We start from the raw sequence: 20,273 nt of genomic DNA, 5'->3' as shown, positions 1-20,273 counted from the left end.
AAAAAAAAGACCACTGACACCTTACTAAAATGACTGCACGTGCACCTGCTGTGGCTCTTAAGTTTACAAAATAAAAAAAAAGCCTTATGTTGAGTAACAACTAATGACAAAATATATGCTTCAGAAATGTTTAACAAAACATCACCACATTCACACTGGTAAACCTGTTAGTGATATACACGAACAAAAAGTGCAATCAACATCCTGAGAGGGCAGGTAATTGCAATAAATATTACATATATTACTCCACATACGTACATAGCTTCCTACATGTCTTAAATAAGCCTACCAGTGGCACACCAGCTTTGAAGAGAAAACAAATGAGAGGAGTAATTAAAATGTATTTGAGGGAGGAGGAGGAGGAGGAGGGGGAGGAGGGGGGCTGGCAAAGGGTTCACTGGTTAGAGGCCTTGCTGGTCACCAACTCACCCATCTTTTCTCTTCGCCTTGTATACATGACCGTAGGTGCCTCGTCCCACTTTGCATCCTTCGTACTCAAACAGGTCCTCGACACGCTCTCTTTCGCCGGTCAGCTTCACTTTAAAATCATAGTCCATTTTCACCAATGTTTGGGCTCAATATATCCCCTCCTTGCTTTTTTAAAGCGTCGCTTGGGAGGCAACTAGGCTACTTCAACGAGCTCGATTTAGTAATTCGGCTAGTTGCCGTCCCCAGCGTGGCCCTTTCTTCTTTCAGCCCAGCTTCCACATCGAGTTTTTGGGTCAGATTGTTTGTACCAGATGGGATGTGCAGTGCCCGTTGATAATCCAGATGAAAAACGAGCCCGAAATATATTCCTTTCTCTTGTTGCTGCGTTTCTCTCAGCCGGTATCTGCTCCAAACAGACTCACTTCACTCGGTAACGACGCCGTATTCGGGCATGGCACTGTCGCAAAACGTCGTGAAGACAGCCCTGCAGCAGAGACAGAGCTCAAGGAAAATCGGACTACACTCTTAATACATCCATGACTACACCTCGTGAAATTCACACTATAATAATTAGAGATGACGTATAAGTTTATTCAATCATAACAGCCGTATGTTGAAAGAAATTGTTGCCCATTAGTGCTATAATACAATCACTTTGGTACGCATAACACAATAAGCAGCCTACATTCTAGTATGATACTACAAATACAGTGGATGGATGCCATCTGCTCCTAATGCTTAGAATGGGTTAAATGTAGATAAATGATTTAACTACGTTGTGCTGTGTACGATTGTATGACTATACATTTTGCTTAAATTTGAAATTTTGCAATGGATTTTGTAGGTGGCCTGGTCTAATCCATTGTGTACCAGCACTGCCGTATTATATCTTTATCAAACGGCAGTAAATAAAAGTTGCACTGTTTGCCTTTGAAACGCATAACTGGAGTACATTCATTGCGCTCAGTTTACCCTTTCTTGGACAACAAACATTGGGCTATGCTGCAGATGTTGCGTTACCTAGGAACTAATGTAGCCAGGGAGGTTGTTTTTGACGGACGATCTAATGTAGCACCACTGGTCCCATCTTGGTTTGTGAGAGAAGGGAGAGTAAAGCAAACCGTCCATATTATCGCTGCTTTGTCAGGTAGTAAACTCATTTTAATGTCATTGTCATCTCTTGTAAAACTATGCTAGGGTTAAGTGTTAACTTCCGTATATATCAACTGCTTCATAAAACAGTTTGTCACATTTATATCTGAAGAGTTTATTCAGCCTCACAGCTCACCTAGCTAACACTAGTGTCGACGGACTGCTATTCGCTAACGTTAGATGTGCTAAATTGCTAGTGCTCGGTTAGCAACTAAAGCGTTGCGCATTCAAAATGACACTCCGTAGGCTTGAAAGGTCCACAACTGGGTGTTGTGTTCGGGTGGAAACGCAGTTAATCATTGCCAGGCATTAACATCTCGTTTATCTAATTCTGTCAGGAAGCTGGCAAGATTCTTTGTCTTTCCTTCTTTGCCCTGCGTTTACATGGACAAGACCTGCGTTTAGTTTATCATGGCCCTCCTTTGTAGAGCAGTGATTGGACGTTTAGCGTGTCCGTCAATAACACTAGGCCTTGTGATTGGTGACTAACCACGATGACAACGCCAGTTTTGTTGCTTTATTCCGTGGCCTTCCGTAGCTACTCTTGTAACTTGGCTAACATTAGCTCACATGAAGACTACGTTGTTATTAGGATCATGATTGTCTGTTCCTTACATTGAATGAATTGAGCATTTATTCACATGCTAAATTTTATTCATTTACGGCGCTAGTCTTCGGACTAAACGTTAGCAAGAATACTCAGTCTCTTGCTGGTGGAGTCTTTCGATAGAAAATGGATGGCGTTGTCTTAACTCGTCAATGGCTAGCGATTATTAATTGTAAGGCTTTGGTAATCAAACAAATCTAACTTGCATTTCTTTTTTGGCTCTAGTATATACTAAAACCCAGTATGAGTTATAGAGCCTTGGAAAGCATATGCTCTTTATCTTTCCAAAAGATAATCAAATAGTTGCTTAGTAAGTTGATCAACATATTGCAATCTCATTTATGCATGTCCACTTGAACAGTGGAATTGAAGAGGTTCAACGGGTGACTTCAGCCCTTATTTTATGAATGCTAATTGTAAAGCTATAGTGGGTATCTTTAAATGACATTTCACGCCTGACTGACACCCTCACTCATCTGTCTGCCAGCACTTTTCACGGTGATGGACCCTCCTGGTGGGGGAGACGAACGGCGGAGGCAGGCAGAGCGTCTTCGTCGGGAGGAAGCATACTATCACTTCATTAATGAATTGAGTGAAGAGGAGTACCGCCTAATGAGAGATAACAACTTGCTTGGCACTCCTGGTGAGGAAAAACACACCTTGTTATCTTAACACACTGATTGCGATTGTCATTGTAGCCTTACTTAACATGTTATTCAAACAGATGAAATTAACAAGGAATACAATATGTATCAATGTAGCAATAATCTGCTCTTGCTATATTAACAAGGCTAATTCTTTGTGGCCTATTGCTGCTGACGGCACATCACAGCCTGCATGTTCATATGTTTCACAGGGGAGGTGACTGCTGAGGAGCTTCGGCAGCGGCTTGATGGCGCAAAAGAGCGCATGTCATCTCAGCCCCCCACTGAGCAGCGCTCACAGACTACTGATTCTGGAGAACAGCAGGGCAGTAGTGGGGAGGGAGAGGAGAGAAGAGCTGGAGGGAGACGAGGAGCAGGTAAGGACGAGGGTGAGGGATTTGTCTCTATCTGGTCTTTCCAAATTTGGCTTTCACTAGTCTTGATTAAAAAAGAAGTAAAAAAAAAAACAATAACATGACAAAAAGCTCTCATCATAAATTCTTTGAAACTGGATCATTATAAAGAAATAGCCGTTATTAACCGTTAACAGACAAGTAGTCAACAGAGTCTCAGGTCACCCAAACCCGGGAGGCTCAAACATACTTACCGCATTCTGCAGACTTACCGGTTGTGAAGCCACAATCTGCGGTGCATTGTCGCATGCTGTCATTTTCCCAAAACACAGCTGACACAAGTACAGTGGTCCACGACGTTTATGTCTGAGCCTTTAGCGTGACATACAGCGATGTTTCTGTTGCGTCAATTTCAGAGCATCAGAGAGCAGGGCAGACATTAGATGGCACCGAAATCCACGTTGCTAATCCATCCGGTAGATACCGGGCACAGGTACCATATTAACACCGGATTTTAACATGGGCCGTTAACTTGAACAGAAAATTGCGTTGCCGCTATGTTTTCACGGCAAATGCACGTTCATAAATCCCACTTTGGGCAGTGTCCTCATTTAGGATCCTGGTGCCCTGAGGGCCGGATCTCCTCCTGGCCTGGTGTAACCGGTACCTTATTCCTGACCTCAACAGAGAGAAATGGCCTGGGCGGTTTGGATCTTAAATTATTCTTCTAGTCTTTTTTTTTTTTTGCAGCACCTGTGTAAATATCCTTTAAGCAAGGTAGGGCACCAACTATTGTATTTTCAGCCGCATTAACCACTTATTTACTATTGCTTTTTATTCTAGCAAAAGTATGTCTTATCAGATTACTCAATTAATCGATGGAATAATCTGTAGAATGCTCAACTACTAAAACAATCGATAGTTGCAGCCCTAGTTGCAACACAACTTTGTTTGTTTTGTGATTCTGGTTTAGCCTGGCAGCAAATAGCCTGGAAGTGCAGGCTTTGAGTAAGGTATGGAACAGATTGTCAGTATTGTAATTGGACAGGGTTTCCTTCTACAAGAGAATTTGGGATGAATACATGTTAGTTTACAGACTTACCCATGTTTGTGTTTTACAGGGGGCCCAGAGCCCGGAGCAGAAACTTCAAATGGTGACTCATTACTGGAGTGGCTTAACACTTTCAGACGCACTGGTAATGCCACTCGCAGTGGGCAGAGTGGCAACCAAACATGGCGCGCGGTCAGTCGGACCAACCCTAACAGTGGAGAATTCCGCTTTAGCCTGGAGATCAACATTAACCATGATCAGCCAGAGCCGGGAGAGCATAATGACACTGTAGACACTGCAGCGCTGCCAGTGACTGCCCCAAACACAATTTCACCTTCTATACGTACTGCTTCCTCTTACTCCAACCCTCGCCCTTCAACCACACCAAGGCCAGTCCCATACCCCACCCCCCGCCCAGCCCTCAGTAGGAGGATGCAGACAAGGCGCACACGCAGCAGCACTACCACTCTTTCTATGAGCCCCCCTGCACTTTCAGCACCAGTGGCCACCCCAGCTGATGCTCAGAGGAGAAATGCCACTTTGCACTCTTTAGCACCACCTCCTACGGTTCCTAACCCTCTTCTTGATCATACTACCCCTTCCCAACATCCACCCCTGAATGTAGAAGTAGAGCGGGGCAGTGATGATATGTCTGCTTCTATAGACTGTCCCCGTGTGTCAACACAGTCTGGGTCTCATGCCCCAACAGGACACGAATCACGTGGCAGTAGGACTCGATCCCGTGGTCGTGCACGCAGGGCTTCAGCAAGGGGTGGGGTTTCATCCCGCTTGTCAAGGCGCAGCCGTTCCCCCTTGCACAGAATACCTGTTGCCAGTACCACTCCACCGTCAAGCAGTGGTGTCAGTGGCTCTAGCATCCACACTGCTGAACCAGGCAATGGCACAAGCTCTGTTTCCATGGAGACTGGAGAGGCTGTTTCAGAACCTGCAGCTCCAACAGAGCCAGCTGTAGAGACAGTAGAACGCGAAAGTGAATCGAATGTAGTAGGAGCAGGAAGTTCCGCGGTGCGACGGCACCCAACCATCATGTTGGACCTGCAGGTGAGAAGGATCCGACCTGGTGAAAACCGCGATCGGGACAGCATCGCCAACAGAACGCGTTCTCGTGCCCGGGTTGCTGAGAATACTGTCACATTTGAAAGCGACAGTGGTGGATTTAGACGCACCATCTCCCGCTCTGAGCGAGCTGGGATCCGCACCTATGTGAGCACCATCCGTATTCCACTTAGGCGCATCAGTGAGACAGGCCTGGGGGAGCCCAACTCCACTGCTCTGCGTTCCATCTTGCGCCAGATCATGACCGGATTTGGGGAGCTGAGTTCCCTAATGGAGACAGAGGCTGATTCTGAAGCTGTTGCACCTATCCACACAGACGCTAGTGTTTCAAATAGTAGCATAAGCCCACCTGGTCGTCTACATACAAATGAAAGTGAAGCGGGCCATGTTGGTACAGGTGGGGTAGATCAGGAGAGGGTGGGGCTGGTGGGTAGTGAGGAAGACCAGGGTGGACAGGCTAGGCTCGGAGGAGGGGTACTAAGCACCACAGAGGGACGAGCGACCAGCAGAGACACCAACAACCTGGTAGAAAATGGTACTCTACCCATCCTGCGGCTGGCACACTTCTTCTTGCTCAACGACGAGGAGGATGATGAGCACCCAAGGGGCCTGACCAAAGAGCAGATTGACAATCTATCCACGCGTACCTATGGACAGGCAAACCTGGAGGGGGAGATGGGTCGTGCGTGCAGTGTTTGCATCAATGAGTATGCCCAGGGCAACAAGCTGCGCCGCCTGCCCTGCTCCCACGAGTTTCACATCCACTGCATTGACCGCTGGCTCTCTGAAAACAACACCTGCCCCATCTGCAGGCAGCCCATACTCGCAGTGCATCATGACTGACCTATTTGCTCACAAACACTATCAAGTTCCTGGCTGGCTGAACTGAGCAGACCCAAGTGGGCTTTGCATGTACATAGAGCTTTCATGGTTTAATTTTTTTGAAAATATCCATTGTGTTGAAGAAGGTTGAACCAAAAGTGCGGAAAAGGAAACTATAAATGCAGAGAAATAATAACTTTATTTTTTTAGATTGTTTGTGTTCAGCAACCTATTACTGTTTTATTTCCTTCTTTCTATGACCTCTTTCACTGGTCTCTGTCACTAAGCTTAAGAAGCCCATGTCAATGGATGGCATTAATGCTTAAGGAGCTCCTGTAGCTGCTGCTGACTAGTCTCACTTTAACTCTTTAATGTCTGATACATGTGACGTCTCTTTGTCACAACTGGATTACACAAATCACTTCTAGACTTGATTTATTCCGTATAAGCTGTAAATAACTCACCACTGCTTGTATTTAAGGGTTTTGAAGCAAGCCGCTCCTCACATGCCATCTGTTTAAAATGGAAGCAATTTTAACATTCACCATTTTAAAGCTTCAACGTTCATTTTAAAGTGTCCCTTTTACAGTTGGTTAAGAATTGTATGATTTATTAGGATGTGTGTGAGCTATGTATTTAATTTTGAAATAAGTTTTATTCTGTATGTCTAGTAGAATTTGTTTAAGCCCTTTTCATACACTTGTTCCATATTATTGCAACACAGAATTCATCCATAAAAGTCACCCACTAAAATCCACCACTTTGAAATCTTTAACATTACACAAATGAGCAGCACAATACAAATAAAATGCAAAAGGCATGTGATAATCAGGAATTCCAAGATGTAATTTAATATGAGTTGTGCAGTACAGAGCAAAAATACTGTATTGTTTGTTTTGCTGTTCATTGATGTTTACATTGTCATGGCTAATTATCATCTCCACTTAAAAACAAAGTCTTGTTTACCCTGAAATTAATGTTTCTTCTTGGTTCCTGTTGCTATTACATGCCTGACAGACACCCTGGGTCCTGTGTCATGAAGATGCATTGAGTAGTTAGCCTGGAGCATGGAATTAAAAAAAGAAAAATAGATTTCCAAGAGTGTTTACAGTTGTCCAGCTAACTCCCAAATCCTTCTTTGTGAGATAGGTGCAGGGAAAGTGTTGATGTTTGGAGCATTTGCTGCAGCTCTGTCTCCAAAACTTTATTTCCTGTCACAGTGCAATGGCTGCAGTCTTTTTCATTGCCAGTGCAACACCTGAAGGAGGCAGTGTTAGTTTGATAATCCTGTACACTCAAACTATGGTTTGTCTTTACATTACATGTGCAGATATTGTCATTTCTAGTGTAGCACAAGCACAATTATTTAGCTGAATCACCTTGGCAGTGTGTTGCCATCACGGTCACTTTGTACATCAACAGTACACAGGAATTACTACATCTCTGCAGTTAATATGTCACTAATAAAACTGCGGGAATGATGGAGTATAGTATGTGAGAGTGGGGTTAGTTTGTATGGTTTAATTGCGTGTGCATGTGAGTTTGTGCGGGTTCTGAAGGAAGGGCAAGTGTCCCAGTAAACCTGGTTCTCAGAATGCTTCTGTTCAGCTTATGTCCAGCTTGAGAGTTTGAGGGTTGTGGCCATTGAGTTCAGAAGTGAATATTTATTCTGTTCCTATTTAATAAGATGGAAATCAACTTTTGAAATATGAATATGTATTATGTTGCAATGTGATGAGAGTAAACAGTTAAGATAAATATGTTACTATGTAATAAAATTAAGACATGGGTTTTCTTCTCTGCTCCTTAACAATGGAATAAAATGCAGCTTTGTTATGCCTGGAAATCTGGTGGATATAGCTACTGTTGTGTGTGCGCACACGTCATTGATTTACTTCCAACTCAGAACAACCAAAAACAACCAAACGGGAACGTTGTGTGAAGGTACGGCGCAACCGCAGGGGAACGTTACCGTTGGTTGGTTCTCTTAACGTTTAGAGAACGTTATAACCAGGAGGGAACGTTCCCTAAACGTTAGTTTTTGGTTTGGTTCGAATTAACCTTTAGAGAACCAAAAACTAACGTTCCCTAACGTTCTCTAAACGTTCTGTTAGTTGCGTCCTGTCGACCAACAAGGTACTTTTATTTAGCGTAGCCATATTGCGAAAAAAATATATAATTTGAACAAACCAATTTTACATAATACAAGTGGATTATGCTGAACTGCATGCGTGATTTTAAACGTACATCGCCGTAAAACTGTCGCCTTTGGGGTGAGTAGCTAGCTAGCTAGCTAGCTAGCTAAATCCTCAGAATGTGTAGCTAACGTAAGTTAACGTCAAAGTTATTCCTTTGATGCTTTCTCATGCCGATCAAGGTTAGGTTGACTCCAAGGGTTACTAACGTTGGAAGCCAGCTATTATTCCTCTCACAATTGACGTGTTTGTGTTGAATCCATTTTTCAGCTTCCTCCAAGGTAATTATTATTAATAACTTTTTTTTTAAACTTGCAATACGAAAATCTTTAACGCTACATCTGTGTTTGTAACTTTGTTAATTTAGCTCTTATTTTTTGGTGACATGTTCCAAAAACATATCAGTTGTAACCATAGACTGTATATCATTAATTATTATTAATTGTCTGCCTATGGTTATAACCTTGTAGGCTACTTTGCGCCCAGAAGCCGGTCCACTGCGCTTAAGTGATGCGCGTCCCCATAGCTCAACTCAAATGAACCAGCTGAGGAAGTTTGGCAGTTGTCCTTCAAAATAAGGGTTTACAGATTTCTTAGGGGCATATCAAATATACTTTTGAACTCAGACTGTTGACTCATGATAAAAGTATGTACAGTCCATGGTTGAACTCACGTGTGAAATGCATGGTAGAAATTGATGGTTCAATTAATTATTTGGTTTGTAAAATCAGTGGATATTGTAAAATGATCTTTACAATTTTCTGAACCCTAACCCAGCTAACAATTTTTGGTTCCCAGAACGTTCTGGGAACGTTCGTGTTGGTGTGGGAACGTTCCTGAAGGTTTGTTTTGGTTGTAGTTGGTTGTCTGCTGGTTAATGGAAGGTTTTTAACGTTCGGGGAACGTTCGTTTTTGGTTATCGCGAACGTTCTCGGAACGTTCTCCTAACGTTCTCTAAAAGTTACAACCTTTAGAGAACGTTAGGCGAACGTTCCGAAAACGTTGCAACCTTTAGCGAACGTTAGGGGAACGTTCCCTTAACGTTGCAACCTTTAGCGAACGTTAGGGGAACGTTCCCTTAGCGTTGCAACCCTCAGCGAACGTTACGGAACGGTCTCTTAACGTTAGGGGAACGTTCGCTGTAACCAAAAACGAACGTTCCCAGAACGTTAAGAAAACCTTCCAATAAACCAGCAGACAACCAAACTACAACCAAAACAAACCTTCAGGGAACGTTCCCAGAACGTTAAGAAAAGCTTATTCCCCTAACCTTTAAACAACACCCATACTCTATGTGTGTATGTATGTACTGTAAATACACACGTACATACATACAAAAGTTATATTAGTAGGAAGGAATGAACAGGCAAACTTGATGGCATTTCAAAACTTTAATATTCAAACAACTGAAAAAGAAACAACAAAGATAAGGATGTAGTGTAAATGTAGTGGCAAGATGCATAAAGGTGGGTTTGTAAAGTGTGTGCAAAATAAGTACTAAAACAATATTAATAAAAAAAGTTAAAAAGGGGCTCCATGGCTCAGTCTCTAGCTGGCCTATAAAGAAATAAACAAAAGTTAGACATGTAATACTAAGAATGAACACATTAACACATTTTTTTTGATGAACTTTCTTATGAACATAATGCAGAAGAACTTAAATTTACCGTGTGTGTGGGGCAAACTTCAGAACTTGCCCAATCAAATCCTCCGCTTCTGCAGCAGTCAGCGCAGGGAAGTTTTTCTGGCAGGCCGCTAGAGTAGAAGTCAAAATGAAGCAAAGTTATAGGTCAAATTAAAACCTCTTGTCAGCCAAGCTAAGCATAATAATTTGATGAGAAAATAAAACCTGCCTGTTATAACCCTGCATACAGCCAGGTCCTGGGAGGCTTTCTTTGTCTTTCTTCCCGCAGGTGTACTGTATCAGCAGCATGCGGCGGACGGCATCACCTCCAGTACAACCACCGAAGGTTGACCGGAAAAATTGCTGTAAAACATATAGTAACAGATTATGCATACAGTGTAGAGCTTGTACAATCTCATTTTGTAAGAGAAGTCAGTTCAGTTAAGAATTAGATTTTATGCAATTATATAGTGTGTCTTAGGGACGAACTATGGCCACTTAATTTCCATATTGTTCCTCCCATACACACATACATACATACATACATACAAACAATGAGCAAAATGAGTTACCTCTCATTTTGATCTCCATGTCTGAGCCACCTCCCTCTGTGTGAGTTCTTCTGTTTAAAACAACAAAAATGTTGTGTTACTCTAGTGATCCTTGCCATTAAATTGTACTTCTTTGCAAATACAAAAATCAAAGCAACTGTACCTTCAAACTGGGTCCCAGATGAGTGGCAGTCCGTGGTGGTAGGGTCACTAAAGACTCATCCTGCTCTGGGCAACCAGCTGGTTTCCTGCATGGCGTTGATACATAAAAAAATAATTATATGATTTTTTTATAAGATGAAGTTGATAGGTTGCCTGCACATGCCATTACAAAATGAAACCTATTCTTTTAATCAGACAAATATAATTAAAACAACTTACATGCAGGTGGTGGAGGAAGTGTTATCTGCTGAGCTGAAAAGACAGGAAGAGACAAACATTAGAACAATCCCATGATTGCACCATGTTGACTGTCATTGGTTCCATGTTAAGAAATATGACTGTTTATATAAATGCATACAAAATTTTAACTTCAGACAGGGCCTCCAGACGACGTCCGTCCTGGACAGTTTATCTGGTTGGCAACAGATTCATCTGTAATACAGAGACCATATAGCGTGTACCCATTGCAAAATCTGTGATTTGAAATATGTGAAAAAATGTGTCTATAATAAAGGTCTTACCATCGCTTGAAGAATCTGTCATGAACCTCCTTGGGCGTCGGCGCGGCTTTTTTGGACACTTGCTTCATCTTCTGTCTGGATGCTGGTGTCCCTCAGCCGCCGACACCGGTCCACAGCTTGGCGTAGGTCATTGTAAGAGAACATTTGTGATCCAGTAGTGCAAAAAAAGAAGAAAGAAAAGCCGTTCATACAGAAAAATTATTTATTTACATATAGTATAGCAGCAATAGGTTACCTGAAACAGCCATTTTTTTAACTGGATATTTGGCCCAGCTGTGTTGGGCAATGGCACGCTGTGATTTGGAGCAGAGGACGGTGACATGGAGTCCTGTAGAGCATGAGCAGATAATCCATCTTCTCCTCAAATGTCTCCATCCGGATTCATCTGAAATAACAGATCATACCATTGTACTGATTGCAAAAAATATTAAAATGTACAGTCAGTGTAAACATTGAACGTGACAAGATTTCTGCATTGTACCCAGAACTTGTAATGGGGGAGACACAGATCCACAGAATGCATAGTGTAAAGCCAGTACTGCAGCTGTGTAGCAATACACATTAGTCCCTTGCTGTAGCCTCACTCAGCTTGACGATAACTGGCTAAAGTGCGTTGCGATGGCTGCCTATCTACCTGGACTAAGGATTTTGATTATTTGGCTTTATTTATGTACTGTACTACACTAATTAAAAAAGACCGAAAACGGATATCTTATTTGTAACATAAACAAAAGCATTTTAACATGATTACACAAAACTTACAAGCAACAAAGCAGAAACGTCGTGCACAGCAGCAAACAAAGGGAAAGATTTAAGCAATCCATTTAAAGACCCAACTTGGCCTCGCCCTTTTGAATGGGAGTGCTACTAGGGCCCTTCTATGATAGCATCAAGTCAACATTTTTAAAACACTAAGAAGGCTCGACACACATGAAACTTTACTCCAAGTCTCACTGGGGGCTCAACACATAAACTCAGCATTGAGAACATGGTTTGTGCACAAATAGTTTACTAAAAAGAAAAGACTTGGAGCAGCTCACTGCATGACTAGCATAGCACAATGGCGGACGACGTTGAAAAACTAACTAAAGTTAGTTGTTTACTTCAGCCAAACTTTTATTTTTGGTCAACCTAACAAGAACCGGAATATAACAAACCCATACGAGGGAAAGAGTTTAATGTTAAACCACAAACCCTCCCATTACAACAACAACATCATTAAACTGCAAAGTATTTCGCTTACCTCTCCGTGAGCTGAGCCGCGTGGTCCGTCCTGTGGCTTTCTCTTCTTCTAACGGGGGAATCGGTCTGCTCAGGCAGGCGGCCCCTACTGGGTGGGTTGTAACGGTTAGGTTTTCAAACTGAATAAAGAGTGAATTATCTTAGTTGTGAAAATCGTCCCATTGATAGATTCCTTTTAAGGTTGTTTCACGAAGACAGTTAAAAAACCGAAGTCAAGCACAAAAGTACTATTTTAAGCTAAATTGATATCAGCCTTAAAAATAAATGTTATGCTTTCTTAAATTTTATAAGTCAAATCATTTTTGAGTGAATAAATCAAGTGACAAACCCATGCTACTTCTAACTCCGAACAACCAAAAACAACCAAACGGGAACGTTGGTGTAAGGTACGGCGCAACCGCAGGGGAACGTTACCGTTGGTTGGTTCTCTTAACGTTTAGAGAACGTTTAAACCAGGAGGGAAACGTTCCCTAAACGTTAGCTTTGGTTTGGTTCGAACGAACAGGTTAGATGTATACGTGAAGAAAACTAACGTTCCCTAACGTTCCCTAAACGTTCTGTGTTAGTGGGGAAGTTGACCTCTTGTTTTGTTCCACGCATTTTCGAAACACCAAAATATATACAGTATACAAAACATAGAAAAGCAACAAAAGCTCACAATAAATAGGCTGAAAACAATGAACCTATCATTATATATTTATATTTAGGCTGGAAAGATTGTTTGGCAATGTTTGGGGTTTCTATTACGTACTTTATTTTGAAAATAGTGACCGGAAGTAGCATAATCTTTATTCCGCCTGCTTCGGTCTGGCTCTTTCTTTAACTGTCTATGGTCTCGCTCGATGCTGCCTGATCCCCTTATTACTCCGCGGTCCAGCCGAGAAATAATGGTCCATGAGGAGCAGCGGCCGCAGCCTGAGCACGAAGCAGCGTTCCCCTGCTCTCGGTGAGCCATGAGCATGCCACCGCTCCGACCTCCTCGTCCAAGCTTCATCGACAGTCGTTTGCCACCAGCAAGATGTATTTCAACCGGAGGGCCAAGAAGATACACTGTGAGGGAGGTAAGCTAAAATACAAAAAAACACACACAAACACCGTATTTAAATTTTGGTCAGTCGAGCGTTCGCTCGCCGCCTAATTAGCTAATCTGTCACCGTAAAATCATCTTTGTCGGGTTTATTTCAGTGTTGATAACAAACCTGTAATTATAAAGAATATAGCGGCCTGTATATACTGGTGCGTATTTGATATGTGATTGGCATAGTAACGGGATCGGTGTTGTCCGAGACTGCGACATGCATGTGGCGTTATTTGCTGTATCGGTATTTATCCTCCAGTCTCGCTCGTTTTTTTTGGCACCAGTTGGGGATGCAAGGGCAAGCAGACTGCAGGTGCCTGCTTCAAGTAGCGTCGTCTTTCCTGTATAGCCTATATGTATTTATTATATAGGCTTATAGTAAGTGGAGGGATCAGTGCTGTGCCTTAACATCACGAAAAGATAACAACATATGTATTCTTGATAGGGTGAATGCGCGTCTTTTGTGTGACCTTTTCACTTTTAATGGAATGTAGTGTATTTCCCATGGCATCATTGGTATTATATAATGTTGTTGCAACAGCCTCATGTATTTAGACTTCCGGAATCGCATCATATGGGACATTTTCGTACGGATTGTCTCGCCTTAGTCATGCCATATCTAAATATTATAAGGAATATAGCTTTTTTTTTTTGCATTTCAAAAGTCAAACCCAAGCTCATATAAATCAGTCCAAGAACAGCTTATTACCTCACAGACTTAAAAATTCACGTGACCTTCTAAAAAGCGCTCCTTATTCTTATTCTAGAGCATCCAGAGATGAATCTGACTTGACCCTAATGCCATTCACGTCCAGAGCCTGTATTTACATCACTGCGCTTTACACACTCATGTGTTGGAAAGAGATGGTGAATGAACAAAGACTGTTAATTTAAATAAATTCCCAATGACAAATGGCTGTTGTCTTAATTTTTGGAAGAAATGCCTCAGATTCTCCTCAGAGTAGGAATTGGAGAGAGGATGGGGATGTCTGAACACAAAGCTGCATCGGACAATTCAACACATGGCAAACAGACATTGGATTGTCCTGGAAGAGAGGAGCATGTGTTTGGCTCATCCAGTGGCTTTTAATAGTGACTGACACACATTGTCGTGGCTGCTTTGCTGCAGATTCCAGAAATAGAAAGCAGGCAAATTGTGAGCAGAGATGAGCGCCAACTGGGCCACACTGTCTTCAGGCCAAGGTTTCCCAGATACAGTATGTATTTGTTGTTAAAAGAATAATACACCACTGGATCTTTTGACACTGGGGCAGCACATTTTGACCAAAAGACAGGTCAAAACCTTCACAGAACTAGTGAAAAAAGTAGAAGCATACATTTTTGACAGTATAGTGAAAAAAAGTACATAAGTCTTGCTTTTAGCCATCATATTTCTTTTTTCTGTTAATGTCAGAAAAACACAAATATGAAGAAAAATACTGTCAGATGGCCTCACAAATGAGCCACCCCGCTGTTGTCAGTTGTTTGTTTTTACATATCTATTATGTAATATTGACCTATCCATGCGGGTAGAGCTTCTGTTATGATTTTCTCAGTTTTCTTCTTGTTTGTATCAGATCAATTAATGTGGGACTTTCCGTATCTCTAGTGGAGACCTTTGGGGTTTATGCGGGTCTAAAAGTTGTATAAGAGTGTTTACCAGTGCCATATTGAAAGTATGGGTGGGTTACTGCAGTATGAGTGTCAGACTGTACATGTGTTCCCTCCTAGATTTGCATTGCTGCCTTTACTGTAATCTAATGGAGCCTGACCTCTTGATTCTTTGCTCCAATTAGCTGCCATATCCCTGGAGATGACGTCTACAGCTAACAATCTGTCACATTTACTTGAAAAATTCCAAACACATCCACACGCAGAGTATTATTTGTATTTCATTGTTTTTCAGAAAACTATAAATAGTAGGTGATACAAACTACAGCATTAGAGTATTTTGTCATGTTTCTAATGGCACCTTCAACACACAAGTAGACTACTTACAAACAGATAAAGCCCTTCTCACATTAGTTGAGAAAGCACATTGTATCTCAGAAAAAAAGGTATTTTAGCATTCTGTCCCAGTATGGGGCTAAACAATCTGTAAGGAAGTTTTTGCAAATTGTCTTGGATGGTTTATAGGATTTATATTTAAATGTAAGGGTACATATTGTCCCTGTGTTGATAGTGTGTAGTTTACGCAAGTCGTGCAGCTCAGCCAACTGTCGACAATACATCTGTTTTGAAAAGATAATGACTGGTCGTCATGGCTACCAAGCTACTGAAGAGGCCATTTGGGAGATAGAGAGGCCTAATTAATTGCAGCAATTATGCATTTACATAAGTTGGACACAGGGGGGCACTCCTGCACAAGGTACAAAGTTTTGGTCAAGTCCATGTCTGTGAGCATCTCTTCAGGCCCACAGGCAGGCATGAATCCCAGTTCACTATTAATGCTTCCAGCGACTGCCACATACAAACACATTTACAGTTTCGTTATTGTGTGCCACAGTGTGCGGTATGTTTACATTGACTTCTTGTCTTGTGTGTGTTATTTTCTCCTGCCGCGGCCTCGCTGGTGCCCACAGAGCAGTTAGTGTTGACCACCATTAGGCAGGAGGCTTCTGAACTGCAGGACCCAGGCGAGGGCGCCAGCGCTACCATGCGTGTCTGCCTCACAGACAGGTTTGACAAAAGTGAGTTTGCTCGAATTAGACTGGATGACGCCCCATTTGTGTCCAGAGTCCCAAGGTGCATGTGGCCAAGCGGCCAGCAATTAGTAGCAGGTGTTTCCCAACCCCCGGCCCTCAAGAGCTACATTGTCTGGTTACTTACTAGAGTCTCTGGTTCTTATCTGAAAAGGTTAAGACATGATATTTCTGCTGTGGACCCTGAATAATCTGTAGCTCAGTGGGGCCTGGAGTGAATGCTGAACAGGCATTGAACCTTTCACTGCATGTGCTTGTAGAAAGTGCGATGGCCACTCATGTCAGACCATGCTGATGAAGACAGATGGATATGCACTGGGGTCTTGAAGCTAAACTTTCATTGTAAACACATGCATGCTGTTGAACACAGCACATGCTTTTGTGGACATGGCATGCTTGAATAGAGCATGTACATGAACACTGCTGCATCTGTGTATGACACATAAATGACTGAGTTGGATTTAGAGAGGAAATGGGGGAGTAGCAGCATGTTGGGGCCTTGCATGTTTTTTGGCAATAAAAGATGAACGTTCACCTGTTTGTGTGTGCGTGTGTGACAGAGTGCCCATAAAACTGTCAATGTGAGTGTGTATGTGCACATGCATACATTAGTTTAGTGTGTGTGTTTGTGTGCGTGCTGCATTGTCACCTGTAGGATTATCAGGTTATGGATTAGCAGCAGGTGAAGTTGCAGAGCAGACACAGAGGGGATTACCATGCTTGTTCAATCGGCTCGTAAGAGGCTTTCTTGCCTTACTTCCTACTCTGTTACGGTGGCATATGGACCCACTGGGTCTGCATGAGGCTAGGTCAACCAGGACCTGCAAATGCTTGAGGCTAGGTCAACCAGAACCTGCAAATGCTTGAGGCTAGGTCAACCAGGACCTGCAAATGCTTGAGGCTAGGTCAGCCAGGACCTGCAAATCGGGCCTGCGGGTCACCTAGGAGACCAGGACAGCCATGGGACGTAGGGTTCATCCAGACAGACGACGCTCTGTTGGTAATGCTTTTCTGACAACACTGCAGGGTTGGGGCCTGGACAGAACCATGTGGGGAAATATAATTTATTCTGTTAATTGGCCATGTCTCCAACTGAGGAAAACAAAACATGCTGAGATAAAATATGCATATTATATGCAAGATACTCTGATTTTGCATGCTTATTTCAGCTCTTGGCTGTGTTTAGAAGATGTGAAGTGCATCTTTATTAGACATGATTTAATTTAAACATGTAAGCTTCTCCACAAGTCATATTTGTGCCATTGAAAACACAATTCTGGCGGTTGCGCTACTTAACACAGTTGTTGACGAAGACTCCATGATAGTGACTGTTTCTTGAGTGAAGCCTAGGGCACAGCACCAAGGCAGAGCATCTGGTGAAATATGCTCTGCCATACTGGAAAATGTAGATGAATTATGCAGCCTGTCTTCATCCATTATTCAGTAGACTAGCCTGCTTTTAACACTGAAACTTTGGCTCCAGGCCAGGGCAACTTTGGCTCAGACCAAAACCAAAAGTTAATTCTCCATATTATATAAAGCTTGTGAATAGTGACATCTTTTTCCAATGACATACATGATGGATTTAATTGTCTGCCTTTTCAGACTGCATTGCCCTTGTTCTGCTTTCTGAAACAGGGGATTTTATCTGCCCACTGTGTAAAATGGCTTCTAATGACTAGTATTCATGTTAGAGAGATAGTAAAGGGGCTATTAAAATGTTCTACATATGGATGGAAGTTTGGCTAATTTATGCATTCGATTTTTTTTAAGGAAGGGAACACTTTTTGCTTTGACCTCACCAACCAAATGGGTAGCTAATAGTCTTGCTAGCAGGGTATGAGATCAGTGTTTATTGTGGGCAGGTCAGTCTAGTCTTACCTGTTTTGACCGCAGGTTATCAGATCTATGGTACCTGTACAGCTAGCCTGGGTTCTTCATGTGTAATTGACCTGGCTGTGCTCTGCTGGGGTTTGCTGCTGACTCATTGGTGGCAAATCAGTAATGAGTTACGGAGGTGACTGCGCCTCTACTCCATCAGCGATGAGTAACTGAGACATTGATCTTCTCAGAAATGAATCACAGCAGAAGTGGGCTGCTGAGAAATTGATCTGCTTTGAAAGGTAGGGCTTAGAGAGGGTGAGGAGTACAATTTTAAAGAGCTCTGTACGAACAGAAGTAAGCAACAAGATAGAGAAAAAGTAGTCGTTCATTAGGCAGGAGAAAAAGGTTTAAAAAGTAAAGAGGAATACTTTTCGACAGAAAAGGAACAATGACATTACAGGTAACAATGTGCATCGCCCTTCACTACCTTTTAACCTTGTATCATCCTTAATCATTTCCTTACAGTCACTCGCTGCCTTGATTGACCCCAGTGCCATTTGCAGTGTGTGCTGAGCTGTGATTGTGACCTATAGTTCTGTAGGTCCATAGGTAATAGCCTAGTCAGAGACAGAGATGAGGGATAGGCAGCTTATTATCATTTTGCTGGGATCGACTTTGACCCAGGCTCTCTGCCTTGTGCAGACACTTTGTGGGCTGTTGTGGGTCTGTTAACAGCGTTCTCAAGATCTCAATGCAGGTTTCTTTTGCAGTGGTATAATGACAAAGAAGTATACTACAATAAAAAAACTATAAGTATACCTCCTAATAATGCAAAAACCAAATAAATACCTCCCATTTAAATAATAATAAGTAATGTAATTATCATAGCTGTTTCCTGTAAACACACACATCCTAATGTCTCTTTAAAAAGAAAAATGGAAGTATGATGTGTCAATACTAGTGATAATCCAGTAGATAAGCCTGACTAGTTTTTGTATGGGTGGTTTTACAATTCCTCGCCTACTTGAGAACAATAAGCTTGAGTGTAATATAATGATATTTTGGTTATTGATGAGGGGAAAGAATGACCCGGATTGTAGTGCTTTAGAAATAGAGTTTCAGTACTGCAGAAATTCAATCTGCTAAACCCTGACAGTGCTTATTTGTTTCTAAATTATTTATTCAATTAGCCTGTTGTTGTTTTAACTTACAGCCTCATTCACAGAAAGACACACACACAATGCACAGATGCCAAGAACTGAAACGAATATCCCACACAAAAAATAAAGCCTACAATAATCCCATAATAGAGCTCACCAACAGCTAATATCTACAGGCACACCTCAAGGGCTTGTGGGAATAGAATTATCAGAATGAGTGGTTTACCTGTGGGTTTTCAGATAAATGCATTCTAGACAATATTCTTATATTTTATCTCATTACTGGAGATGCAGTATTAAACAAAATATCTGCATCTATGCAAACTAATGAGAAGGATGTAAAGAAAACCTGAAGTGAGTGAACACTGTTGTTGCGAAGGCATCACAGTGGAGGGGAAGCGACATGAAGTGATCTCCTGATGGATGGTTCCTGCTTTGGGGGACGTTATTTGACCCATCTGCCTGACCACAAGAACTTAAGGCGATACCAGGCTTCTGGCCCTTTAAAAGTGGAGTCCCGGCTTTGCCCCTCCGCAGCACTGAAGGAGCTCCATATGGCTTCCTCTTGTTGTATGCACCGGCAGCAGTGAGTCGCTCAGTCGGCATCAAATTAGAGGGAGGAGATCGTTCAAATCGCGCCCGTAAAAGGCTTCTCGAGGCGGCAGGTGGCCAGATGACACGGCTGCGGAGCTTGGCGTGGCAGTATCTTTCACCAGGGCCGGGAGCTTCCTCTGCAGCAAGGCCGAAGGAGGAGAGGGGAGGCACGGGCGTGCTGCTGCATCTGTCCTCGCCCAGGTTCGCCGTTGTTGTACCAGCTGAGTAAACTGTGGCGTCCAGACCTGTTTGCATTGCTCTCACTAACCCCACACTGTCCCTGCAGAACTGTACATTCACAGTATTCCGTCATTAGGCGCACTCGAGGAAGAAAAATGCCCCGCTCCTGGAGCTCATGCGGGGGTGAATGAGCGGAGATCACGACGCTTTAAAATGGTTGGAGATGACAAAGCCAGGCGGGCTGGGAGGCAGGGTGTGCACGAGAAGCGTGTTGCATCCTATTCTGTCACTTTTGGGTGTGATCA

At 42.6% G+C, this 20,273-nt stretch overlaps 3 protein-coding genes across 12 annotated transcripts in view; 2 read left to right on the top strand and 1 right to left on the bottom strand.

Annotated features, from left to right (window-relative positions):
- The window catches only part of cdk8 (cyclin dependent kinase 8), a 24,370-nt gene extending 23,458 nt beyond the window's left edge, over nucleotides 1-912 (bottom strand). For 2 of the 3 annotated variants that reach the window (XM_032504470.1, XM_032504469.1), the window contains exon 1: nucleotides 430-912. In XM_032504470.1, the coding sequence (XP_032360361.1) occupies nucleotides 430-557 (128 nt within the window). In that variant the 5' untranslated portion in view covers nucleotides 558-912. The remainder of the gene's footprint in view (nucleotides 1-429) is intronic. The other variant, XM_032504471.1, reaches the window with a different exon arrangement.
- Nucleotides 913-1,413: 501 nt separating this feature from the next.
- Nucleotides 1,414-7,981, top strand: rnf6 (ring finger protein (C3H2C3 type) 6). Its single transcript, XM_032504447.1, has 4 exons — nucleotides 1,414-1,576; nucleotides 2,676-2,831; nucleotides 3,045-3,209; nucleotides 4,307-7,981. Exons 1-4 carry the CDS (start codon nucleotides 1,429-1,431, stop codon nucleotides 6,154-6,156), a joined length of 2,319 nt encoding a protein of 772 aa, XP_032360338.1. The 5' UTR covers nucleotides 1,414-1,428; the 3' UTR covers nucleotides 6,157-7,981.
- Nucleotides 7,982-13,270: 5,289 nt separating this feature from the next.
- Nucleotides 13,271-20,273, top strand: part of atp8a2 (ATPase phospholipid transporting 8A2) — a 66,549-nt gene continuing 59,546 nt past the window's right edge. For 2 of the 8 annotated variants that reach the window (XM_032504422.1, XM_032504421.1), the window contains exons 1-2: nucleotides 13,280-13,491; nucleotides 16,091-16,198. In XM_032504422.1, the coding sequence (XP_032360313.1) occupies nucleotides 13,449-13,491; nucleotides 16,091-16,198 (151 nt within the window). In that variant the 5' untranslated portion in view covers nucleotides 13,280-13,448. Of the gene's footprint in view, nucleotides 13,492-16,090; nucleotides 16,199-16,974; nucleotides 17,211-19,429; nucleotides 19,990-20,273 lie in introns of those variants that run through there. The other 6 variants (XR_004327578.1, XM_032504424.1, XM_032504425.1 and 3 more) reach the window with 6 other exon arrangements.

The sequence above is a fragment of the Etheostoma spectabile genome, chromosome 22 (assembly GCF_008692095.1).
Source record: "Etheostoma spectabile isolate EspeVRDwgs_2016 chromosome 22, UIUC_Espe_1.0, whole genome shotgun sequence".
Lineage (NCBI taxonomy): Eukaryota > Metazoa > Chordata > Actinopteri > Perciformes > Percidae > Etheostoma > Etheostoma spectabile.
The sequence above is the reverse complement of the archived record's forward strand: the minus strand, read 5'-3'. Positions and strand labels throughout refer to the sequence as shown.

What these genes read in the sequence shown, in the direction of transcription:
- rnf6 (XM_032504447.1), top strand. Translation starts at nt 1,429, where the DNA reads ATGCTGCAGATGTTGCGTTACCTAGGAACTAATGTAGCCAGGGAGGTT. An exon ending in TATTATCGCTGCTTTGTCAG is followed by an intron (nt 1,577 to 2,675) that starts GTAGTAAACTCA and finishes TCTGTCTGCCAG; the next exon opens with CACTTTTCACGGTGATGGAC. An exon ending in TGGAGGGAGACGAGGAGCAG is followed by an intron (nt 3,210 to 4,306) that starts GTAAGGACGAGG and finishes TGTGTTTTACAG; the next exon opens with GGGGCCCAGAGCCCGGAGCA.